At 42.3% G+C, this 27,144-nt stretch overlaps 1 protein-coding gene and 1 pseudogene across 1 annotated transcript in view; both read right to left on the reverse strand.

Annotated features, from left to right (window-relative positions):
- Positions 1-1,161: 1,161 nt before the first annotated feature.
- LOC141543437 (uncharacterized) overlaps positions 1,162-27,144 on the reverse strand; it is a 30,616-nt gene continuing 4,633 nt past the window's right edge. Inside the window, exons 3-11 of the mRNA XM_074268702.1 lie at positions 25,619-25,745; positions 22,985-23,080; positions 16,279-17,100; positions 11,377-11,526; positions 11,013-11,184; positions 8,433-8,475; positions 7,096-7,222; positions 6,608-6,703; positions 1,162-3,462 (exon numbers count right to left, since the gene is read on the reverse strand). Of these exons, the coding sequence (XP_074124803.1) occupies positions 1,625-3,462; positions 6,608-6,703; positions 7,096-7,222; positions 8,433-8,475; positions 11,013-11,184; positions 11,377-11,526; positions 16,279-17,100; positions 22,985-23,080; positions 25,619-25,745 (3,471 nt within the window). The 3' untranslated portion in view covers positions 1,162-1,624. The remainder of the gene's footprint in view (positions 3,463-6,607; positions 6,704-7,095; positions 7,223-8,432; positions 8,476-11,012; positions 11,185-11,376; positions 11,527-16,278; positions 17,101-22,984; positions 23,081-25,618; positions 25,746-27,144) is intronic.
- On the reverse strand, positions 13,056-13,219 carry LOC141552413 (U2 spliceosomal RNA; annotated as a pseudogene).

Below are 27,144 nucleotides of genomic sequence, written 5' to 3' on the forward strand. Positions count from 1 at the left end.
AGCAAGCGTGGAGCAAAGGGCAGCTCACATGACCCTGCTGGATGGTCAGTAAACCTGGCCATGGCACAGTCATGCCGTCACACAGGCCAGAGTGGGGATGGCTTCCTCCCAGAGCCACCTTGTCTCTGGTTTAGCTATGGCGCCTGGATGGGGAACCAGGCTTTCTGCTAGACTCATCCCTAGTTGAGTGTTCCTGACCCAACTCTAGATTCAGTTCTTCAGCTTTGAGTTGCAGATATTGAAGGCCAGCCATGGCAAGAACTAGCCCACTCTCAAGCTGAATTTGTCTAGAGAGGACAAACATCAAGTGTATTTTAAATCTTTTGTGTTGTTCCAGTCAGAATCCACACTTTGTCTCTGTTAGGGACAGAATGATGCTGAGAGCCAGAACCTCACCCAGTGGGAGGGAAGGAGGGAAGGAGAGTGGAAGGAAGGAAGGAAGGAAAGAAAGAAGAAAGGAAAGGAAGGAGGGAGAGAGGGAGGGAGGAAAGAAGGGAAGGAGGGAGGAAGAGAAGAAGGAAGGAAATAACATTTGGTAATTCATCGGATCACAGATTTTGAGTTTGGAAGAGACCTTAGCAGGCCATCAAGTCCAAAGAGAGTGGTTGGGTTGGGACAGATTACATCCGAGAAGATGGTAGATGATAAGAAACCAGAAATGGACATAAGCACTTCCCCCCCCCCAACAAGTTTAGGCTAATAAAGGCAGAATTTTTTAAAGGTGGTTGATGAATAGGATTAGCAAGTAAGAGAAAGACATTTGGAGTGGAGGTGGTAAGACTATATTTGAATGCAGTGAGTAGTTAATGGAGAGGAATAGAATGAAGATGCATCAGAGAATGAATACTCTGATGATCAAGAATGATGGAATAGGGTTCTAGAGTGGGTCATGTTACATGAGATCAAAGGCATAGTATAGGTTAAGCTTTAGCAATAAGTAGGGATATGTCTATTGCTCCCTGTAAGGAACAGCAAAGTGCTGGTGATGATTCTGCAAATATTGGAGGTGTAAACTTTAGTGAACCAGTTATTGCCAGAATGTTCTCAATGAATAGTCTAAGTTATCAGCTATAAATCTGAATATTGAGGTAGTAAGTTACTTGGAAACCTGAGGAAAGATGAAAAGGCTTAGAGTATTCTATATGAAAATCTGAGACTGACTTGATTTATAAAAATTCTTTTTAATTTAAATATTAAAATTTAAAAATTAAAGTATATATTTTAAAACCCTTTTTGATGTACATTTTCTTCATAATACTCTGCATTGTTTAGATTTCTCTCTAATATGAATTCTCTGAAATTGAGAACGTTTATTGTTCTTGAAGAAAGCTATCCCACAATCACCGCATTGAAGTTTGGATTTGTTTTTATTCCTCCAATATAAATTGTATGATTTTTCACTCCAGTCTTCTGGCAGGAGGCAATTCTGTACCTAATACATTGGAAAGATTTATCTCAAGTATGAATTATCTGATATCAAATACATTCTCTGCTTCTATGAAACACCTTTCCACATTAATTACAGTCTTAAACTTTCTGCCTAGTGTGAGTTCTCACGTGTGAAGTAAATCCTGCCTTCTGATGAAAAGCCTTCCCACACTCATTACGTTCATAGAATTTCTCTCTACCACAAATTCTCTGAGGTACTCTGGTGGAAGACCTTCCTAGAACCATCAGGTTTCTCTCCTGTGTGAGTCCTCTGATGTCGAGTAAAGTTTGTGTTCCACTGGAAGGTCTTTCCACATTCATTGCATTTATAAGGTTTCTCTCCAGTGTGAATTCTCTGATGTTCAATAAGCACTGTGCTCCATCGAAAGGCCTTTCCACAATCACTACATTCATAAGGTTTCTCTCCTGTATGGATTCTTTGATGTCGAGTAAGGTTTGTTTTCCATTGAAAGGTCTTTCCACATTCATTACATTCATAAAGTTTTTCTTCAGTAGGAGGCTTCTGCTGTTCAGTAAGTTTCTCTCCAGCATGAATTCTCTGATGACGAGTAAAGTTTGTGTTCCAATGGAAGCACTTCCCACATTCATTACATTCGTAAGGTTTCTCTCCGGTATGAATTTTCTGATGCTCAGCAAGCACTGTTCTCCATCGAAAAGACTTTCCACATTCGTTACATTCATAAGGCTTCGCTTCTGTATGAGTCCTCTGATGTCGAGTAAGGTTTGTGTTCCACTGGAAGGTCTTTCCACATTTGTTACATTCATAAGGTTTCTCTCCAGTGTGAATTCTCTGATGTCCAATAAGCACTGTGCTCCATCGAAAGGCCTTTCCACAATCACTACATTCATAAGGTTTCTCTCCTGTATGGATTCTTTGATGTCGAGTAAGGTTTGTGTTCCATTGAAAGGTCTTTCCACATTCATTACATTCATAAAATTTTTCTCCAGTAGGAGGCTTCTGCTGTTCAGTAAGTGCTGACTTCTGGTAAAAGACTTTCCCATATTCATTAAGTTTCTCTCCAGTGTGAATTCTCTGATGACGAATAAAGTTTGTGTTCCAATGGAAGCACTTCCCACATTCATTACATTCATAAGGCTTCTCTCCAGTATGAATTTTCTGATGCTCAGCAAGCACTGTTCTCCATCGAAAAGACTTCCCACATTCATTACATTCATAAGGCTTCTCTCCTGTATGAGTTCTCTGATGTTCAGTTAGCACTGTCCTCTGGCGGAAGGCCTTCCCACATTCCTTACACACATAAGGTTTCTCTCCAGTGTGAATTCTTCGATGTCGACTAAGATGAGTACTCCATCGGAACATCTTCCCACATTTATGACATTTAAAAGGTTTCTCTCCGGTATGAGTCCTCTGATGTTGAGTAAGCACAGACCTCTTGTGGTAGGCCTTCCCACATTCATTACAAACATAAGGTTTTTCACCAGTATGAATTGTCTGATGTTGAGTAAGATGTGACTTCCAACGGAAGGCCTTCCCACATATAATACATTCATAAGGTTTTTCTCCAGGATGAACTTTCAGATGTTGAGTAAGCTTACTATTTAGATAAGTCTTTCCACTTTCAATATATTCACAAGTTTTTTCTCCAGTATGAATTTTCTGATGTTCCCTAAGTCCTGACCTCTGGGAGAAGACCTTGCCACATTCATTACACACATAAGATTTCTTCCCTGTAAGAATTTTCTGGCTTTGAGTAATATGTTTGTTCTGATATAAGCTCTTCTCGTCTTCATTGTACACATTAGTTTTTTCTACAGCCTCTATTCTCTGATGGCCAATAAGACTGGTGTTCTGAAAGGTCTTTCCACAGTCATTGGGTACATGATATTTCTCCTCTCTGTTCTGCTTTCTCTTGCATTTGTCCCCATATTCCCAATTTTGTCCCAATCTGAAGAAACAGGGGCTCTCCCTTTTATCACTTGAACCCTGGAATGATTTTTCCATAAAACTGCCCAGTTCTGTGGGAGATTCCTTTGTTTCAGTGCCCATCCAATCTAAAAGAAAGACAACAAGCAAGTATTCTTGGTACCTGGGAAGTATACTTAGTCCTATGTTCTATCCTGCTCATAAAGAAAATAATCCAAATATCAAAACATATACCAAATAAGAATACTACCCTCTATTTGGATAATCATTTCTACTTTATTAAATGCTTTTTCATCGATCTCCTAAAGAATCTTGGGAGGCTGGCCAATCATTCAACTATCACATTTTATAAAAAAGGAATATAACATAGAAAAAAGTGGTGATCTGACTTCTTCAAGAACAAGGTAAGCTGGACTAAACTTTCTAACATGGTTATGCCTTTATGGGAATGTCATCAGAGTTTGCCTAGATTTTGAAAAATTCTGAAATGACTGCAACTAGAATGACAATATCACCCAAATTAACTTGTAGAGTAAAAGAATTCATGAGAATTAAAGTTATAAAATAGAAAGTTTGATAATTTCATGGAAAAAAATTCAATAACATTACATTTAAAAGTTAGACAGCATGAATGAGGATAAACTAGATACTTATAACATGAAAATTTTCCAAATGATAAAAAAATTAAAAAAGAGAAAAACACATACTAGGAAAACTGGAATAAAATTATATGTACATTCTGATTGTAAAGAAACAAAATTGTTAATGTTTCTAAAAACAAAATAAAAAGATGCAAAATAGATGCATCTGATTCTGTTGTTGCACATCAAGAAATAAAAGAACTGAAATATAAAGGAAAAAATAATCTAAGGATAAATGTTTATAAAAATTACTTCTGCACAAAATTTGATTGATATACAAAATCTATGAGAACTTGCTGGAATTTTAAAAATGTATCTGCCAAAAAAGAAATGATTCAAAATACACACATTTCTCAGAAACGCAGATGATGATTAAGAACTACCAAAAAAAAAACTGTTCAAATTCTCTAGAAACAAATAAATGTAAATGAAAACAACAGACAAGAAGACTTCCTTGTTCCCCCATTCAATTAACAAAATATTTTTTTCCTTTTTTAAGAAAATAAAGGATAAAATTAAATGCTGATTGAACAGATATTGATCTTGGCACTTAGTGGAACTGCACAGCCCATCTGGAAACTGTCCCTGTGCTCCTCATGCAGCCGTGCTTGGTCCTCTCCATTGTTGAGGACCTCATAGTCTACTGGGCCAATCACAAGACTCCCAGACTTCCCAGTTCCTCAATTTAGTATGTTTATAGAAGCTGAACAAGGCAGGCACTGAACTTGAGATGAATCCATGATCCCCCAGAAGCAGGAAGAAAATCAGACTTAGTACATCTAGAGAGAGAAAATGGGGGTCATAGGTCTGGCCCCTGATTACCCAGGGTCACTGACTGAGCTTTAGCTTTAGTTTCCAGACTCCACAGTGTCTATTAAGGTACTTAGTCATTTCCCAGAGACCTGCCCCTGCTCATGTTCACTCATAAGAAAACGAGTAATAAGCTTTCTAAAAGATTACATAACTAAAACATAAAGAAAATAATTCCCCTTATATAACTCTCTTTCATGGTGAGAGTGGGCAAAAAATCCTTTCCTAATCACTAAATGTATTTATTAGGTTCTACAGAATAATTCCAAAGGCTAAAAGTGACTGAGACAAACTCCTGCCCACTTCCTAACATTTAGCAGCAAGTGTTCCCAAAGGAAATGGGGCTATAAATATGACCCTTGAACCACATAAACACAACTCACAAATGGGAGATATTACTACAGGAATGCCATTCTAGCCCCTGGATCTCCGATGCAAAGAAAGCTCAGAAACCCAATGCTGCTCCCAGGCCTAAAGAGCTTCCTGTCCTCCACCCACCTTCTCCAAGCCCAAACAAGCACCCTGAAGGCCCGTAATGCACCTGCTCTTCATTTGCTCTGACTAGCCAAGACCCTGTGCTCTTGGACTTTCTGGCTCACCTAGCCTCCTGACTGCTCCTTGAGATCTGGCCCTTTGCCTTCCACAGGATCTGGCCCGAAGCAGGTTCTTCACAAAGACCTGCTGACTGACTGGCACATACTGAAGACCCTCCAGTGCCTACTGTCTGTATGGGAAACCATTGGTTAGCCCCAGCCTAAGGATGGCACACAGTAGGTGATACTGGGGGGGGGGGGGGAGAAAGGAAAGGGAGCATTATCTTGGGATGATCCATTTGCTCTCCTTAGAGACCAATAAATGCCAGGAACAACTTTGGCAAAAGCTACAATTACCCTCAACTGGGGGAGATGGGCACCCCACTTTCAGCGACCTTCCAATACAAACCTCCCACTGAACCTAATTTTAGCCTGTCTGTTTGGGAGACTCCAAGTAGACTTCCAAACAATGAACTCTTCATAGGTGATTCAGAAGTCTGATAACAAATCATGTTCGATATTAAATGTCTTCAGCTTAGGAAAGGAACCTTTTTGGCCCCCATGAAGAGATTGGAACATGCTCACTCCCCTTCCTTGTGGAGGTGAGAGACGACGGAGGAAGACAAAAGCAATATCGTCACATCATCCTGGAGACATATTAAGTGAATTTTTTTTTTTTTTTTTTTTTTTTGCTTTTGCTTTTTTATTCTGTGTCATAAGGAAGGGCTCTGGGTGGGACAGGAGGGAAAGATGTCCTGGGGACTGAATCTGAGATAAACACAAACTATCAATAAAACAGGAAACTACAAAGTGAGAGTGTCCTTACTGAGCACTAAGGAGGTGACCCCCTTCTAATCCTGGCTCACCCTGTCACTTAGTTTTGACTCTAAGAAGGCCCCTCCAAACAGACAAGGAGGGCAGAATAGGTCACCCACAACAAGAGATGCAGCAAAGCATTTGGGGAGGTCACTAAGCCTGCCTGGCCCCATGCCCCTCTCTCTTACTTTGGGGCTGAAGGAGGCCAGGAAAGTGACAGGTGGTAAGAAGTGGCCACAGAAATAACCTATGACAGGCAGCTTGGATCTTCTGTACAGGCTGAGGAATTTGGGAAGGGAAGGGACAGGAACGGGCTTTATCAGGCACCTATTATGTGCCAGGCACTGTGCCAAGTACATTACAAAAATCATGTCATTTGAGAAAAGAACTCAGCGACCTCTGGCACCGGTTCTGGCCTGACCCACTCTAGTACTGCTCAGAGTGACGTTTGGGGGGAGTCCTTGCTGACTCACCTGGATGGGGGATTCCGGGGATGTCTCCCTTCAGCTTCCAAGGGGCTTCCCCGTGCTCCAACTGATAGATCACATGTGGTTTGGAAAATTCAAGTCCTGTCCAAGAGAAATGGAAGATCTCAGGTTCAGAACTCAACCCTTGTCCCTTCTCTCTCGGAGGGAAAAAAATGGACCTGCCTGGAAGGTGACCCCAAGGACCCCTGACAAACATGGAGAATTAGGTCACAAAACCACAGTGAGCTCAGAAAGAAATGAGCCTGCCAGAGGTCAGGACACTTTGGGGGAAAACCTCTGAGCAGAGGGACCTGAGCAACCTGAGGGGCAACACATTCAAGCTGCCAGCTTCTAGAGCCGAGACTGGCATCTGGTCCGACCATGAAAAGAGTGGCCGACCTGCCGCCCATGGGCCAAACAATGATAATCGAAGACTCAGCCAGGCCCCAACAGCGCTGGCTGAGGAAGGCAGGCCCAGGAGACGCCGTCCTCACCCAGCCAGATCAGGTTCCGGTAGTTCTCCAGCATCACGTCCCGGTACAGTTTCTTTTGGGAGGGGTGCAGGTGCCTCCACTCCTCAAAGGTGAAGTCCACAGTCACGTCCTTGAAGGTCACCAATTCCTGAAATAACAAATGTGGGGGGGGGGGTCCCAGGACCTATAATGGCCTGAGAGGAAAGGCGGCCGAGGACTACAGGGAGTCCCAGAACGCCCAGCCGTCAGTGCACTCCCAGACAACTCTTACTGACCACCTACTGTGCACCAGGATGAACTCGGTTCTGACTTCGAACCTCCACACCCAGATAATGCAGCTTTCCAGTAACTGAGAACTGTCCTCCAAAGCCCCCAGAGAGGCCGGGGGACTATTCCTGATCATGATGGTGTCCAGAAGAGGCCGTCAGCCCCCACCTTCCTTTTCCATGTCAAACTATAAAGCTGATTCACCAGCCCCCCCACCCAGCAGCTCTCTCCAGTTGGAGGGCTGCTTTCCAGCCCCGCCCAAGAGCCTCTCAGGGTTATGATTCAGCCCCCACCCCACAGACAGCTGGTCATTAGAACTGTGGCCCCGGCCCCAGGCCTTTTCTTCTTTTTCATTCCTCTCTTGCCCTCCTTGACACCCTGTAGATTGCAGCTACAATCCCTCTCCCCCCCCCCACAAGAAATCTTTTTGCTTCCCCAGGGGGTGCTTGTGCCTCCCTCTAACTCACCCCATCTCTCTCTCAGTTGTGCACTTATTGGGGAGCTCCCTGAAGGCAGGGACTGCCTTCTTTTGTCCCAGTGCTCTGCATACAGCAGGCACCTAATAAATGCTCACTGATGAGTGAAGCCTTGACTAGCTGACTTCAGGACTCAGGGAGTGTGCGACTAACAATGAACCATGACCCGCCTTCCCAGGCTGGAAGCAGGGCCCAACATTCCCTCCCCCTGTGCCCCAACATCCCCTGCCCCTGTGCCCCAGAGCACTTATTCTCTCTGAAGCCCAGGCCCTGATTCGCCAATTTTTGTGACTTATTCTGCACACCTCAGGTGTAAGAGAAGAGCTTGCTGTTAATCCTGCTTTTTGTGTAACCGTGTGCAGAGTGAACCCTGGAGGTGCTCCCTGACAAAGAGAGGAGCGAGCACTGGCCCCCGGCAGAGGGAGCACTCACGGGGCACTTCTGCCTCAGGTCCTGCCTTCCGACCCTGGGTGCTGCCCTTCCCCCCCAGTCTGCTCTCCCTTCCAGAGCCCGTCTCCTCCTCTGCCTCAGCGCAGGGCCCAGAACCCATTTCTTAAGCTACACAAGAACACTCCAGCTCTGAGAGCACCTCAGAAATGAGGAGCCTCCACTCACCTGGGGAGCCCCGGGGGACCCCAAAAGGACAGGGGCCATTTCTCTTCCTCAGTGTCCCCACCTCTCAGGGAAGGAGGTGCGTCCACAAGCAGAGCTGGGGAGGAAACAGGAACCATGAGAGGGGCTGGCTTTGCGCCCAGCTCCCAGACACCCCCACGGCTGAGTGTCTGAGAAGGCCTCAGACTCCTTCCCAGCATTGACCTCACCCACTATCAAAAGCCGACCCTGGACAAGGCGTGGCGCCAGAGCCCGGGGAGGGGAGGACATCGCTACGTGAGTCCTGGACCTCAGGGCTTTCCACTCAAGGTAGACACCCAGGCACACGTCAGTCAGTACAGGGCGGTTCTCAGGTCAAAGTCCGGGGCCCACAGCGCATAGAGCGCCGGGTCTGGAGGTAGGGAGGCCTCCTTTACGAGCTGCCTGATCCTGGGCCTCGTCAGCCTCAGTTCTCTCATCTATAAAATGAGCTGGCGAAGAAAATGACAAATCGCCCCAAAATCTGTCAAGAAAACCCCCAGATGGGATCGAGAAGGAAGGACGGGCCAGGAAAGGCGTCTGTCTCCGTGGGGGCGGCTTCTGGGGCCAGGACTCAGAGAGGCGGAGGCAGGCGGGGAGTTCGGGCACCAAGGCTGCAGGAGATGGGGCCCTGTGAAGGCCACAGGCTGCCAACATTGGAGAGGCCTGAGAAGCCATTCTTGGAAGGAGGGTGGAAGCAGACCAGGGACAGAAACCAACCGGCCTCCCTAAGAATGGAGGTTCACAAGGCGGCAGGCGCTCCTCCTCTCTGGCAGACTCTCATGGGCCGTGGGAGGATGGGGATGGGGAGGAGAGAGGGAGGGGGAGATGGCCCCCTGATGAAAGAACAAAATGAAAGAACCCAGCTCAGAGACAGTGCCCCCCAGGGGAGAAGGTGGTGAGTGCATCCGGTAGAAGGTCTCCTTTCTGTCTCAGTGCAACCCCAGGAGGTAGGGACAGTTATTATTCCCATTTTACACATGAAGAAACTGAGGCAGGTCGAGATGAAAGGACTGTCCAGAATCTGAAGCCAGGATCAAACCAACAGCCAGGTGGTGCAGGGACAGCACATCAGACAAAATCAGGAGGGACCTGAGTTCAAATTCAATCACACTTGCTAGTGGGGTGACCCTGGCCCAGTCACTTTATCTCTGCCTCAGTTTGCTTAACTGTAAAATGGGGATAATAACAGCACCTACTTCCCAAGGTTATTATAAGGACCAAATGAATTAATATTTGCAAAGCGCTTAGTGCCTGCTACACAGTAGGTATTATGTAACTATTAGCTATGATTATACACACAATATGCTCTCTATATAAGGTTAGGGCTTATTATTATAAATATAGTGTTTAGCCCAGTGCCTGGCACATTATCTGTAATAATTATTATTTAATTATGTGATGTGTAATTATTGATATGTAGTTATATACAATGATCATATTTCACATAATTGCGGAAACAACGCTAATGACTGTAAAGTTCCTGACACACAGTAGGTGCTTGCTACACTTCACCTCCGGGAGACACACTGAAAAGCCGCGTCTCCAGTGTTGCAGCCCCAGGTGATGCAGCGCAGTGGGAGCCACTGACCACTTTCAGGATGTGAGAGGTTAAGGAAGGTCAAGATTCCAGAGAATTCCTTCAAAGTCTTGAGGAATGGGGAGCTTACAAAGGACTCGGCCAATCAGAACGAGGCTCGGGGTTTGAGAAAACCACACACTTCAGATAACAGCCAATCCGGCCCAAACTAGTCGGGGTCAGTGCCTGATAGGCCGCCACACAACCCGCAGAGGGCGTTCCCACCACTTTTGAAAGTGGGATACAAGAGGGGGGAGGGGATATGCTTATACACCGTTAGGGAGACACAGACTGGGCCAATCAGAAAGGCTGTAACCCACAGGGGAAGGAAACGGGCCAATCTGTTCTCCGAAGGGCGGGGCTGCACCGAGCTAACCAGCTTTTTCACTTTTATGCTGGGGGCGCCCTCTTCCCGAGAGGAAAACGTTAATTCCTTGAGATTCGTCTTTTTTATTATTATTTATATCTACTTTTCAGTGTCACTTGTGTGTTTCTAACAACAATAATAGCTATGATATCATTATAATAACCTCTAGTTATTATATACGATAATTATTATCTGTCACATAATTGTGATGAAAATGATGATTGTAAAGCTCTTGGACCAAGGCCTGGCACATAGTAGGTGCTTAGTCATGTTATTATGAACTAAAAATCGTCTGTAATTATTGCAAAGCACAGTGCCTGGAACATAGTAGGCACATTTTAATATGTGTTGATTATAATATTAATGACATCATTGAAAATGTCTATATGTGACCTATCATAACGATCGTTAGAATTATTAATAATATAAGAATGATCGCTATTGTTTTGGGGTTTCCAGAGCCTAGGTTCAGCCCACAAAGTCACGTGACTGGGGCCTCTGCACGTGACCCGACGAGGCTGGGCCAGTCTCGGGGGCGTCCCTCGGGGTCAGAATTCGAACTCGGCGTTTTGAAGGGAGGCCGAGCACTAGAGGCCCCCGACCCCACCGCCAGACCTACCTCGCTCGTCCCCGCCCCGGTGTCCCCCGTGGTCTGGCCCCGAGCGCGCGCCAGGCCATGGAGGTCACGAGCAGTAGCCTCAGAATAAAAGATTTTCGCTGTGGCGAGCACTTCCGGTACAGGAAGTCATTTGACCACAAAGGGTTTTGTTTCTCCTCGGCCGCAAGGAGTTCTGGGGGTTGTAGTTTAGAGGACAGAGACACCTTGTGCACGTGTGCCATAGAAGCCCTCTACAACAGTCAAAACACCTTGTGCAATCTATCCCATTTCACTGAGGGAATCCCTTAGGTGCCCCTTCCCCCCGCAACCCCAGTACCCCCGCCTCCAGCTTGGCGTTTTCAGGGTTCTCCCAGCCCCCTCTCACCCCTGCCGGAAATGCACTCTCTCAGCACTTCCTCCTCTCGAGGTCCTGCTCTTCTTTCTAAGGTGGGCTCAAGGGCCACTTCCTCCAGGAAGCCTCTCGGGATTCCACTCTTCTTAGCTTGTGCTTCGTTATCAGTGAAGGAGCTTGGTACTAGAAAGCGTAATGGCTGGGGAGCCCCCGACACTAGACGTGGAGCCCCCCCTTGGAGGCAGGCCTCTTTCAGTGACGATTTTCCGATCAGCTCCCACATTCCGAGGATGGAGGCCCCCACCATGTTCTGCTCCGTGCTGGGCCCCCCCAATGACCACAAGCCTCTAAATCTCAGCCTCCGGGTCCTTCTGAAGACCAGCACGTTTCCTAACCTTCCGGCTTCCGTCTGGGCGTGGGATTGATTTACCCCATCAGCCACCCCCACCCCACTTAAAAACAATCCGATACCATAAAAACAAGCTTTAGACTACGGGGAATTAAAGTGGAATTATGCCAGGAGAATATTAGGCAGATTTGATGCGGGTAAACCGTAAAAAACTGTCCCCTTTTGATCTGTAAACTTAAATCTCGGATATTCTGTCCCCTTTGACTCCTGCCTCCCAGACCCCAAAGAGTCTAAGAGAGAGCATATGCTCCGGGCTGGCCTTTTCCAAGGCAAATGGCCCTGCCCCCTCCTCCCCACCCCCCATTCCTCATTCAGGAATCTCCATTCAATTGGACATCTGGACCTATATTGAGAAACATCTAGGCCTGGGGGCGTTGGCCTTCTTTTCCACCTGAAACCTGAGCCTCAGATTTCCTATTAAGGGATATTTCTAAACTCCGATCCTTGCAAAAGTCTGGAGTAGGGGGGCAGCTAGACAGGGCAGCTAGGGGGCGCAGTGGATAGAGCACCAGCGCTGAACTCAGGAAGACCCGAGTTCAAATGTAGTCTCAGACACTTAACACTTCCTGGCTGTGTGACCCTGGGCAAGTCACTTAACCCCAGCCTCAGGGGGGGAGGGGGGGAAAGTCTGGAGTAGTGCCTAGCTGCCTGCCAGGACTCCTGTCCGCAGTGAAGACATTCTCTTCTCAGGGAAAATGCTTTTATTATTTCTCTGCCACTGAGGAAGCCAGTCTCCTAGCAAAGCTGGCATCTTATCCTACCATAAACTTCCCTTTTTGCCACTTAAACCTTTTGAGTTCGTGGATTCTTTCACTAAGGACCTGCCCCAACCAGAGGGGAATTCCCACCACTCTCTGCACTTGTCACTAACCTCGTCAGATTGAGGAAATTTGGTGGGACCCTGAGACTATCCTACAAAATTTCAGACTATTTTAGAACTGGAGTCATTCCAGAATTTGAAACATTTGCTCCAACTTGGCTCCAGCAGCCTTTCTAGGCTCCTTATACATTACTTGGGTAAGCTGCTATACATACTCCCCTTTGCCCTGGAAATGTCCTCAATGCCACTGATGTGGTGACCAGCACTTAGAATCTGCTCCAAAGAAGGGACGTTTGTTGAAGTGAAGAACGGTCCCATCTGGGGCAGAGACTCTGCACTGAGGACTTAGCCTAAGTTTAATCTGGTCGAGGTTGTGTGTATCTGTTTCCCAGTTCCATTCAAAAATGGAGGGGGACTGGACTTTGAGCATGAGGCAGGAAGTACTCTTGACACACAGCTCTACCAAAAAGCAGAGGAACAGTCAAAGAGTCTTCTGAAGTGAGTTCATCAATCAATCAAAAATCCATTATCAATCAACAAGCTTTTATTGAGTATCTTATACTGTCCTCAGATAGATAGCGTACCCGATATTAAACTGATAAGAACAGATAGAATACTTGATCTTGACCAAAAGGCCAAGAAATGGTGAATGGGATGTTCACAGAGGACCAGCAACTGATGGGAGGGCTTGCTGAGCTCTTTTTTGGGCTGCTCATTCACCTGAGGTATCCACTTGCCACTTAATTCTCACTTGTGGCTCCAAGAAACCATAGCAAACATAGTAGCCATACCTGGCCAACTCATTTCAGTAGACAGGCCATGCCAGGTTGAGGGTAATGAACAGGCCTCAAATCTGTCAATAAGTTAAGAGAGACTTTATTCTGCAAAATGGGTGGATGAGCACAATTTATTCCAGAGGTCACGAAAAAGCTGAAGCAGACACTTAAGGAGTTCACACGCTATTGGGTAAGACATTCAGTAAGTATATAATTTATGAAAAATAAAAATAACAATAAATGTGATGTAAATACAAGCCAATTTAAGGTAGGGCACTAGCCATGAGGGGAATCGGGGAAGATTTCATGTCAGTGGCATTTGAGCTGGTGGTGTGGGATTCTCTGAGGCAAAGCTGGGGAATGAGTCCATTCCAGGCATGTGGGTTACCAAGGACAAAAGCACAGAGACAGAAGATTGAATATTATACATGAGGAACAGTTTGTCTAGATGGCAGAGTGTGGGAGGAAGAGCAATATCTGATGAGTCTGAAAAGGTAGTTTGAGGAATGAATATGAAGGCTTCAAAAGCTAAACAGAGGATTTTGTCTTTTATCCTAGAGGCAACAGAAAGCCAACTGGGGCCCAAGAGTTCTATGTTGTGGGATATCATTTTGGGAACAATGTGATGTCGAGATTAGAGTGGGAAGATATTTGAGCCAGGGTGATCAACATGGAGACACTATATAAAAGGAGAGGTACTGGTGTCTAAATTGAGGTCATCAGTGGGAAGAAAGAAGAGATGAGAGTGAGTTATTGCAGAGGTGGAAATGGCAAAATTTGGCAACCAACTGGGAATGTGGGATGAACAAAAGTGAGGAGCTGAAGATACACTGAGGTTACATAGCTGGAAATATGGAAGAATGAAGGCCTAACTAATAAATCTTCTGGGGATAGATAGAATTCTGAATTTGTTCAAAAGATTTAAAACTGGAAGCTTAGAGATCATCCATCCAGTGGTTGTCAAAGTGTGGGCCAGAGTCCTAGAGGTCTCTGAAATCTCTCAGAGTCTATAAATTCAACATTAATTTTTATTTCTAATATGGTAAATATCTATAAATATAACTACATAAACAAACACTCTTTGCACAGATTTTCAATCATTTTTAGTAGTATCTTTATACTTCATACTACTATATATATATTTTATTAAAATACTGAGAGCAAACATTTGAGAACCACTGGTCTAGTCCAATCCCCTCATTTCAGAGATGAGGAAACTCAGCTCATAGAGGGTCCTTTCCAGTTGTAAGCCTGTCTATGATCCTAGGTCACAAGTAGTAGAGCTAGAATGTGAACCCGGCTGATCAGAATCCTTTATAAGAAACAGATTCGCGAGAGGCAGCATGGCTTACGGGGTAATTGGACTGGGTGTTGGGAAAAACTAGGTTTCAGTTTTGCCTCTGACAATGTGTAATGAGAAGAATGATAGAAACAGAGAAGAGACTAAAGAGGAAATAGCCTTGAGGAGAAAGAGAGTAAGTTGTCTTTCAGACAGGTTGAGTCTGTGATGTCTCATGAAATGTTGGCTTAGTGATTCAAACTTAGAGCTCCAGGGGCAGGAGATGAAGGTCTGTGGTTTATCTGAACAGAGATAATGATTATGGGAGCCCATCATGTTACGAAGAGGATAGAAGGAGAGACCAGAAGACTTAAGCCTTAGAGAGGGGCTAAGAGAACACACTTAGAGGGCATGCTATGGATGATAAACCAGCAAAGGATACTAAAAAGGAGAACTAAGAAAGTTGTGCTATGAAATTCCAGAGGGGGCAGCTAGGTGGCGCAGTGGATAGAGCACCAGCCTTGAATTCAGGGGGACCGGAGTTCGAATGTAATCTCAGACACTTAACACTTCCTAACTGTGTGACCCTGAGCAAGTCACTTAACCCCAGCCTCAGAAAAAAAAAAAAAAAAAAAGAAATCCCAGAGAAGGGGGTGTACGCAGGAGAACAGGGTGGTTAAGGGCACCAAATTCAGCAGACAAATCAAGAAGCATGAAATAGGAAAAAGGACCATCAGACGCTGCCATTTAAATATCAGTGGTAACTATGAAAGCAATGGTTTCAGTTGAATAAGGTGGTCAGACGTCATACAGCAAAGGGTTCAAGAGTGAATAAGAGGAAAGGAAGTAGAGTATATATAGATAGTTTGGTTTTTTTCCTAAATTTGGATGAGGAAGGCTTTTTATAGACTTAGGCAGCTTTGAAAATAGTAAGAAAAAAATCTATAATAGATTGAAGATGGAGTGGGGGAATCATTGCAGTTTCATTCTGCTGAAGAAGATAAGAGGGGATTGAATCAACTGCATATTTAAGGCATTCTTGCCACAGCAAGGAGAAAGGCAAGGAGAAGAAACTGAGGAAAAGCAGGAAGTATCGAGATTTTTGAGATAAAGAGAATACATTGAATAGCCTTAACTTTCTCAGTAAAATAAGAAGTGAGATTCTCAGCTGAGAGTGCCAGGGCTAAGATATATAGAAAGCTTGAGAGAAAAAAGTTTGGAAGAGTTTCTATGGGGAAAGGAAAAATAATGGGATCCTTTATTTCACTGAAGGCCAGATGAGGATAGATAACAAGGTTTCTAAAGTGAATTTTCTTGCATACAGCAAATCTTGTCCTGGGATAAAAGGACTTTCACATTCACTATATTCATAAGGTTTCTTTGCAGTCCTTGTTCCTTACATTCTACAAATATCTGTCCAGGATTAACTCTGATTTAAAATTAGGGCTGTTTTCTGCCAGAATGCCTTTTCATATTTATTACATTCATGATTTCTCGCCCACATGATTTGTCTAATGTTGAGGAAGCTGTGAGCTCCAGCAGGAGGCCTTTCCATATTTATCACATTCAGAAAGTTTCTCCCAGGTGTGAAATGTCTCATGTTGAGGAAGCTAATTGTCCCACATTCACTACATCTATAAGGCTTCTCCTCAGTATGAATTCTCTGATGTTGACGAAGTTGTGGGCTCATGGAATGCCTTCTCACAATCATTACATTCAGAAGGCTTTTCTCGATAATGAATTGTCTGATGCCGAATAAGTCCCGTCCACCAGCGAAAGGACTTCCCACATTCATTACATTCATAAGGTTTCTCTCCAGTGTGGATTTTTTGATGTTCAGTAAGTGTTGACTTACTATGGAAAGCCTTCCCACATTCATTACATTTATGAGGTTTCTCTCCAGAATGAATTGTCTGATGACGAGTAAGACCTGGCCTCCAGCGAAAGGCCTTTCCACATTCCTTACATTTATAAGGTTTCTCCCCAGTATGAATATTCTGATGTTCAGTAAGTCCCGTTTTCCGATGAAAGGCCTTCCCACATTCATTACATTCGTAAGGTTTCTCTCCTGTGTGGATTCTCTGATGTCTGATAAGTTCCGTACTCCGGCGAAATGCCTTCCCGCATTCGTTACATTCATATGGCTTCTCTCCAGTATGAATGCTCTGATGCTCAGTAAGTCCTGTACTCCGATGAAAAGCCTTCCCACACTCATTACATTTATAAGGCTTCTCTTCAGTATGAATAATCTCATGTCGAGTAAGTCCGAGGCTCCGGCGAAAGGCTTTCCCACATTCATTACATTCATACGGTTTTTCTTCACTCCTCTGTTTCCTCCTTAATTTGGTATCACATTTCCAGGCTTCTCCCATTTTTAAGACACAAGGACTTATAAATCTTTCCTGGGTTGATTCTCCCAGAGGAATGCCCAATTTTGGAGATGATCTCTTGGTATAAAGCACAGTCTCCCAATCTGAAACAAATTTTTAAAAAATGTAAATATCTCCTATTTCCCTGCATTGTAAATTAATGCTATTTTCTACCTCTCCTTCAAAAAAAATTGTCAAACTTTAAAATATAGGACAAATATTAAGATCACCTTGTGTTTATGTATTCATTTGTACATTATTCAAGAGTTTCACACTGATACTCAAAGCAATCTTATTAACTCTGACCTGTGGCTCCCAGAAGCTTTAACATGTATAGCGGCCAGGTTGAGGGCAATCAAAGGTTCTCAAACACTGCAGTGAGATAGGAGGGTGTCTACCCCAAGCATGGAAAGACTTCCCCTGATGGAATGGATGAATGACAACAATTTGTTAGACCAGTTGTTAGACAAGTCAGTTAATACATGTTCCAGAAACTATTTTTGAAGTGGTTCTGGTGCTTGGTGTCCATTTAGGAAAAGACACAGGGAACACATACCTCTCTGAATTTATTTCACTTTATAAATATAAAATATATCTAAATTGTTAGAATTGGAGAATAGTAAACATATTGTTTATCTCTATTTTGGTAACTTTATGTCAATGGAATAAAAATGGAAAAATTACCCAAATTAATTTTTTAGTTTTAATAAGCCAATGAAAATTGGAATTTGGTTCTTTCTGTGTAAAAAAAAAAAAAACAAACAATAAAAACAGCTAAAATAATTATTTTATCCATTTCTGATAACAAAATTTATGTGGAAAAACAAACAAAATTATCAAGTAGAACCACAGAGTAAAAAAGGAAAAAACAGACTAACATGTACCTGATCTTACTCTATACTATAAAACAATATGTGTGATGTGTATATACATATGTTTTATTGGACACATATATATGAAATAGAATAGATAATCTAGATAAAAATGAAAGGCATAAAATGTAATACCCTTTAACAAGTATGATCTTATATATCTCAGACCAAAGAAATTATTCAATAAAATTTTGAGGAAAACTACATCATAATATCAAGATTAATAGCAGTAGATTCAAATTTCAAGCTTTAAATAAAGTAAATTCCTAAGCAATCAATGATCAAAATTTTTTTAAAACTTAAAGAAATTATAACAAACAAAATAGCATGTATATTGCAATTGTGGAGAACTGTTAGGATTACCAGGTGAGAATTCAGGTTGTCTGGACAGAACTGTCCAGACAACCTGAATTCTCACCTGGTAATCCTAACAGAGAACAATAAATAGAAGAAATTATAAGAGACAATATTTGCACAATAAAAAATGATGCATTCATTGATGAATGGAAGAAAAAAATTGGTATATGTATTAGAACAGAGTTTAACTAATTTCAAACCAAAGTAACTTCATCTTGGTTTGAACACAACTGCTATCATTTGCTAAGACAACAGAAACCATAATAATGCTCATTTGTGAAAAACTCCCTATATCCTATATCCTGTTTGGACAGATGTTTTTGTCTACAGTTAATTGCCTGTCCTACATATCTTTGATAAATTGTTCTAATTGTGTCATATATCACCTATATCCTGCTTTTAATTGTCTGCACCATATATTATCTATATCCTGTTTTATTTGTCTGCATCATTTCTTTCTTATTGATAAATTAGGCTTTAGTTCTCCATACCATGTATCACTTTCTAGCCTGTTAATGTAGATATTTCTTAACTATGGGTTTTTCTGTATACCCACTCATTCCTCTACCTCATTAATGTGGATAACCAGAAAAGGGAAATACTTCCCTGGATTTTGTTGCTTTTCTGTATGAAAGAAACATAAGAAAAATAAGTTGTGTTTGTACTTGAAGATTTCTCTTTCTGAGTGTCGCCCAGGCACTGCAAGCAAAAAAAAAAAAAAAAAAAAAATCTGTTGCCTAGTAACTATGTTTTAGAATTTTTCTTTCTGGTGACACATCAGGATATAATGGAGTGTTGCAAGGGAGCAAAAATATGAAGAGTTCAGGAAACGTGGGAAGATCCTTATGAACAAATACCGATAGGAATACACAGAATGATATTATCTCTGATGACAACAAAGTAGATTGCTAAACTAAAAATGGACTCTAAGAAAACAATGAAGGCTCCAAAAATCAAATGGTCAAACACGACTCCTCTTTTATGGCAAAAGGGTCAGGGGCTTCTGGGATAGCCAACATGTATAGCCATTGTCACATATGATTCAATATATTAGATTTTTTGCTGTATAACTATTGTTGTTTTTATCAAAGGAAGTGTTCAGTGGGGTGAGATGACTGGGAGGTAAAAACAGAAGGCATCACAAAAGTAATTGTAAAAATAAATAAATAAAACCTAATGTAATCCCATGATCACATTTTGGGAAATGGTCTATGATTGTGAAGGAATAATATTGTGCCATAAGAAATGATGACCAGGTTGGTTTTAGCAAAAGTTAAAAAATACAAAATGAAATGAGTAAAACCGGAAGAGCATAGGAATGGCAATATTGTAATGATGATCATCTGTGAAACATTCAGTTGCTCTGTTCAATGAAGTGATCCAGGACAATTTCAAAGGATTCATGATAAAAAAGTCTATTCACCTCCAGAGACAGAACTGATGAACTCTGAATGCAGATTGAACCAGATTTTTTTTTCACTTTATTTTTCTTGCTTTTCTTTGTGACGTGACTAAAATGGAGATATGTTTTGTATGACTTTGCATACATGATAGGTTTTCAGATTGTTTGTCTTCTTGGTGGGTTGAAGAAGAGCTGGGAGAAGGGAGATAATTTGGAACTGAAAATAAAAATTTTAAAAATAATAATAAAAAATAAAATAGGAGAGCAAGTGATGCATCCCAGAGAAAAAGGAATCAAGAAAGAAAATCTTTCTACTAACTATTTTTTATTGAAAAACTGAAACATCTAAAGAAACATCTAAAAGAAACTGGCATAATTTTGGGATTTATAGCTGCCCAAAAGATAAATGATAAGTGTTCCAAGAATGTAAACAGTTATTTCTAAGAAAAAGCATTATAAACTATAAAAAAGCTCATGTAATAACTATTCAAACTTCTTAATAATCAGAGAAATGAAGATGGCAACAATACCACTTGCCCCTCTTTATATTAGCCAAGATAGGTTTTGTTTTGTTTTTTTAAGAAATGATAAAATTTAATGTTAGGATAACTTTGCAGAAATTCAGCCAAGGAGTTGGGACAGGGCGCCATCTTTCTGGCAGATAGGAAGGCCGTAGGCTCGCTATGTTGTACCTGACTCAATGCTGATGCTTAATCAGCTCAGAATTCAGAGTTCAGTCTCCTCAGCTGCAGGTACTGCAGGTACACATAGCACACTGGCAATATTTTTATTTTTAATAACAAAAGGAAGGTATAAGGTCAATGTTCAGTGACTGCCTTGTGGTCATTATGTATATACACCTTCTCATATATGTACAATTCACAGGGGCTTCCCAATTATCATTTAAGAACAAAAAAAAAATGAGGGAAGACTATATATAGACTATAATAAAAAGAACGTGATTCCACAAATTATATATGCTAAAAAAAAAATACACTATAGAAAAGGATCAGCTGAGAGCATGGAAACGAATAGGTTGTTTATGTTATGTTAACTTGTTAAATTGACTACAGAAAATATTGGGGACAAAAGAGACTGGATTACAAATAAATTATGTAAAACAAATTATAGACCACTACCACACACACATTCACAGTCACACACACACACATAATTAAAAAAAGAAAAACGACAGACTAGAGGAAACTATGAATGCACACATTTGTATTAACAGACAAAATCAATCATGTCAATATATCCAGAACCGGACATTTCACTGGGATGGAGAATCCCTCTCTAAATGAAATGCTACCTTCTAGTCTCAGGCTCAGAGTGGGAGAACCTCTTGCTCTTTGTCACACAGCCAGCAATACTTAGTGGCAGGATGTATATGGAATGGTTAAATATTTCAGAAAAAACTTTAAATTCAAGTTCACAATAAGCAGGAACAAATTTTTCTTTTAAGAGTTTTACTGATGGTTCAATTCATTTCTGAATATACCTCTTCATCTGTCTCCCTAGGGAAGCTGCCTTTGTAACAAAGATTTTCAAAATCCCACGGCAAACAACTTTCAAAAAAGGAAACACAAATTCTTAATGATTTGAAAAACTGCTCAGGCTCAGTCATCATCAAAGAGATGCCAATTAAAACACCTCTAAGGCCTCCCCACTCCCTTTAAAGTAACAAAAGTTATTAAGAGCAAACAAGCTGTGAGGAACGTGAGGAGACGGACTGGCTAGAACATTTGCTTCCAGCGTCTTTTGGAGAACAATCTGGTGGTGTCCAGGAAAATGACAAAACCATCTGGGCTTTTTTGGCTACGTCAAATACAAATCAACAAACAAGAGCTATCTATATAAAGAATTTCACAGCAGTGTTATTGTTGCTGAGAAAAACCAGAAGCAATCTAAATGCACAATACAGAAACTGAGGCTCCTTGGTGACATGGAACTCTGACATGTTTCACAGGATACGTCAAGAGAATACAAAGAAATCCTGAAGCTCTTGTCACGGAAGAAGGCAAAGTGAAAGAATCCAGGAAGAAGAGACTGGCCAGCCACATGAGAGGAAGCGGGAGTGGGATGACCAGGACTGGCTGGGAGACCGCCTGAAGAGCTGTTACTAGCCACCTGCAGATCCTGAGCCTTTCCACCTGCCCCGCTGCACCACCCCCAGAGGCTCTCTCTCATGAGAAGTGAGCCCCTCACTCTTCCAGCTACACTCCCAGCACTTAAACCTGAGGGAGTACTCAGTGGAGCCTTCCTGCATCCCTTCACCTTGCCCTGTGAGCACTCCCCCCTGGTTACACTCATCCCAGGAGTGCTCCAGCCATCTGCCTCCTCCTCCCTACACAAGTGCTGAGGGAAGCCAAGTGGCCCCTTCTTGGGGCCACCCCCAATCTCAGCTGTCACTTTCTCAAGACAATCTTGGTCTTCCTTAATTGGCTCCATGACCCACTTTCTAGGGCTGGTATTCCAAAGCTTTTCCTTCTCCTCAAGCCTCCCCCATTGCAAGGCCATTCCCAGGGAACTCCCTGGTCTCCCCTACTTTAGCGCCTAAAGAGCCCTTCTCTTCAAGGCCTCCCTCTCTATTTCAACCCCAGCCCCTGATGACTCAGGGCAGAGGACTCGCACAAGATATACCCCCCCTTAAACATAAACACTTCCTCTTCACGGGCTCATTCCCCATTGTCCCCAGGGCCTATAAACACACCCAGGCCTCCCCGTGCTTAAAAAATCCTTGTATTGGTTGGCCGACTCCAGGAGCAGAGGTCACCACTGAGGGGTCAGAGGCCGTGACTCCTGAAGTCCTCCTAAGACCCAGAGCCCTTTCATTATAAAGCTGCTTTAAGGAGCCTGAGTGAAGTGGCCCATCAGGGACTGGGGGAGGAGGAACCCAGAATGCTTGAGTCACAGGAGGGAAAGCAGAGGACCAGCTGCAGGGGGGCCGCCACCTCTGCTGAGGGCACTGCTTTCCTAGCTGTGGGGAGCAAGTGACGGGAAGGACATCCCAAGAGGGGACCTGCGGAATCATTAACAGGCCGTACAGGGTGTGCCCTGAACGACTGAGAGACCCCGGGTTCCAATCCTGCCTCCATCCCTCAGCAGCCCCCTTTGTTCCTCAGTTGGCTCACGTGAAACGAGCAGCTTAGCTCTGAGGTCCCTGAGTGCTCCTGCAACAGCTCTGCATCTCTGCCACTGTGGACAAGCAGCCTCAGGTATCCCTGAGGAAGGCCCCGTTGTCCTTGAGGAGGCAGACTCTCAGTTACCACCATAAAAGCTCTGCCCCCCCAGCCCCCCAACATACATGGGGCTGCTGCTTGTAAGAACTTCTCTGCCTGGTTCTCAGCCACTCACCTGGACAGGTGCTGCTCAGGGCGTCTCCCTCAGGCACCCAAGGGAGTTCTCCTCGTTCCAACTGGGAGATCACGTCTTCTTTGGAAACCGCAAGCCCTGCTCATTGGGAAGGGGAAAGGGCTGGGGTGAGAAAGCTGTGTGAACATTCAGTCTTTATTAATTTTTTCACAATTCCTTTTTTATTGAAGTTTTTTATTTTCAAAAGTTTTGCAAGAATAATTTTTCAGCATTGACCTTTGAAAAACCTTGTCTTCCATGAATGGATGTCCATCAGTTGGAGAATGGTTGGGTAAATTGTGGTATATGAAAGTTATGGAATATTATTGCTCAGTAAGAAATGACCAGCAGGAGGAATACAGAGAGGGTTGGAGAGACTTAAATCAACTGATGCTGAGTGAAATGAGCAGAACCAGAAGATCACTGTATACTTCAACAACAACACTGTATGAGGATGTATTCTGATGGAAGTGGAAATCTTCAACATAAAGAAGATCCAACTCACTTCCAGTTGATCAATGATGGACAGAGGTAGATACACCCAGAGAAGAAACACTGGGAGGGGAATGTAAATTGTTAGCACTAATATCTGTCTGCCCAGGTTGCATGTACCTTCGGATTCTAATGTTTATTGTGCAACAAGAAAATGATATTCACACACATGTATTGTACTTAGACTATATTGTAACACATGTAAAATGTATGGTATTGCCTGTCGTCGGGGGGAGGGAATAAGGGAGGGGGGGTAATTTGGAAAAATGAATACAAGGGATAATATTATAAAATATATATATATATATATATATAATAAAAAAAAAAAAAAAAAAAAAAAAAAGAAAAACCTTGTCTTCCAATATTCCTCCCCCTTACCCCGACTCCCTCCCCTAGGTTGCAGGTAATCCAGTATAAGTTAAATGTGGTAAAAATATATGTTAAATCCAATACAGGCATATGTATTTATACAATTTTCTTGCTTGCACAAGAAAACTCAGATCAAAAAGGAAAAAAAATGAGAAAGACAATAAAATTCAGTATCAGTTCCTTTTTTTTTCCCCCCTGAGGCTGGGGTTAAGTGACTTGCCCAGGGTCACACAGCTAGGAGGTGTTAAGTGTCTGAGACCACATTTGAACTCGGGTCCTCCTGAATTCAAGGCTGGTCCTCTATCTACTGCGCCCCCTAGCTGCCCCCAGTATCAGTTCCTATAAGCTTCTCCAGGCCTCTCTGAAATCATCCTGTTGGTCATTTCTTACAGAACAATAATATTCCATAACATTCACATACCACAATTTACTCAACCATTCCCCAGCTGTTGGGCATCCACTCAGTCTCCAGTTTCTGGCCACTACAAAGAGGGCTGCCACAAACATTTTTGCATACGTGGGTCCCTTTCCTTCTTTTAAGATCACGTTGGATTACATGCCCAGTAGTAACACTGCTGGGTTAAAGGTTAGGTACAGTTTGACAACTTTTTGAGCCTAGTTCCAAATTGCTCTCCAGAATGGTTGGATCAGTTCACGACTCCAACGACAATGCCTTAGTGTTCAATTCTCTCACATGCCCTCCAACATTTGTCACTATCTTTTCTTGTTAGCCAATCTGACAGGTGTGTAGTGGTATCTCAGAGTTGTCTTAATATGCATTTCTCTGATCAATAGTGACTAGAAATAGTTTCAATTGCTTCATCTGAAAATTGTCTGTTCATATCCTTGACCATTTATCTTTTTTTTTCTTTTTTTTTCTTTTTCTTTTATTAGTTTTATAATTATACATTTTTTGACAGTATATATGCATGAGTAATTTTTTTTATAACATTATCCCTTGTATTTCTTTTGACCATTTATCCACGGGAGAATTATTTCTTATAAATTTGAGTCAATTCTCTCTATATATTTTAGGAATGAGGCCTTTTCAAAACCATGGGATCTAAAAGTTTTCCCACTTTATTGCTTCCTTTCTAATCTTGTCTGCATTAGTTTTGTTTATACAAAACCTTTTTAATTTAATATAATTAAAATGATCTGTTTTGTGTTCAATAATGATCTTCAGTTTTCTTTGGTCACAAATTCCTTCTATTAAATTTTTTTATATTTTATATGGCATCATTGTATATTCTACATGTCACATGTACTGGTGCAATAAAGAAAGGGGCACATACACAAATCATAAGAAGAAAAAAAGGAAACAGAAGCAATTAGATGTTTAAAAAAAAACAAAAACAAAAACATTCCCACCCAAGAGCAACAGAGCAGAAAAAACATCCACGCCCAGAGCAAGGCAAAAAGAGGCTCAGGGGCCATGGGAAGGGCCAGGAGACGCAAACTCAAGTTCTGTCTAGTATCCTTCTGGCTGTGAGATCCTGAGTGGGCCATTTAACTCCCACCTTAGTTTCCTTAATTGTAAAATGGTTAGTGATAGGCCCTACCTCAAGGGCTGTAGTGAGGACCAAAGATGATGCTATTTTATATAAACAATGGCTATTATTACAGTTGCGCTGCTAGCCCCAAAGGTACAGACTCAGGCCCTTAAGTGAGAAGGCACAGAAGCACCTGGACAATGGGCCACCCAAGGATAATCCATCCCACAGCTGCTCAGCACTCAGGAGCCGCTTCAGCTCCAAGGCCTAGGCCTGTCCTTACCAAGGCACACCAGGTTCCGGTAGTTCTCCAGCATCACATCCCGGTACAGCTCCTTCTGGGAGGGGCGCAGGCTCTCCCATTCCTCCCGGGTGAAGTCCACGGCCACATCTCTCAATGTCAGTGATTCCTGAAACATGAAATCCATCAATGAGCATCCCCAGATGAACCCCCAGAAGGACTGGGGGAGCAGGGAGTGAGGCTTCCTGCTCCCACACAATCCAAGGCAGGGATGGATTGGGCCTGCTTGGGTCACGAAACCCAAGCTTGTTCTGAAGCAGGGAATAAAGCAATGACAGCCATTAGTAGTTTGACTGGTATACCATTAAATTGTAAATTCACTTTGGCAATTCAAAATTTTATTATACTAACATGACCTAGCCATGAGCACTAAATATTCTTCCAACTATTTTTTTCCTTCATGGAACATTTTGAACTATTGCATGCAATTTAATCAACTGAACTGGAGACTTTTATTTCTACTGCTGTATTTTGCTATCACTCCATAGGAATGCTGTTGATTTTGTATGTTTATTTTGTAGCCTGCAACTTTGCTGAAGCTATTTTCTCAATTAGTTTCTTTGTTGATTGGGTTCATGATCTAGACATAAAGAATGATATTATAAATAAATTAGAAGAACATAGGATAGTTTACCTATCAAATCTGTGGAGGAGGAAGGCATTTGTGACCAAAGAAGAACTGGAGATCATTACTGATCACAAAATAGATCATTTTGATTATATTGCGTTAAAAAGTTTTTGTACAAACAAAACTAATGCAGACAAGATTAGAAGGGAAGCAATAAACTGGGAAAACATTTTTACATTCAAAGTTTCTGATATAGTTTCTTTGCTGATTACCAAGGATTTCCTAAGCAAACCATATTATTTGTAGGTAGGGTGAGGTTTAGATTCTTTTTGGCTATATTTATACCTGTAATTTCTTTCTTCTTCTTTGCTGAGGCAATTGGGGTTAAGTGAGTTGCCCAGGGTCACACAGCTAGGAAGTGTTAAGTGCCTGAAGCCAAATTTGAACTCAGGTCCTCCTGACTTCAGGGCTGGTGCTCTATCTACTGCACCATCCAGCTGCCCCTTTCTCTTATATTAATGCTATTATTAGCATTTCTAGAACTATATCAAGTAATAGGAGGGAAAATGGATATATTTACTTTACTCCTATATTTACTAGAATAATCTCTAGTGAATCACCCTTCTACATGATGTTTCTATTTCTGGATGATATTAAAAAAAGCTTTCTATACCAAATGAGTCTACTTTATCAACAACTTTTTTCAGCACTTATATGATGTGATTTGGGATGTTTTTGTTTCTAATAAGATTATGTTTATCAGAGTTGTTCTAATGCTAAATCATACTTGCGTGCCTATAATCCAAATTAGTTTTAATGAATTCCTTGTATGGAATGCTATATTCTGTTTGATAGAGAATGATTTCAAAATTTGGAATTATTGTTATTAATATTGGTCTATAGATAGATCTCTTTTTTTACATTATCCTTCCCTGGTCCA

This window comes from Sminthopsis crassicaudata, chromosome 1 (assembly GCF_048593235.1).
Source record: "Sminthopsis crassicaudata isolate SCR6 chromosome 1, ASM4859323v1, whole genome shotgun sequence".
Taxonomy (NCBI): Eukaryota; Metazoa; Chordata; class Mammalia; order Dasyuromorphia; family Dasyuridae; genus Sminthopsis; species Sminthopsis crassicaudata.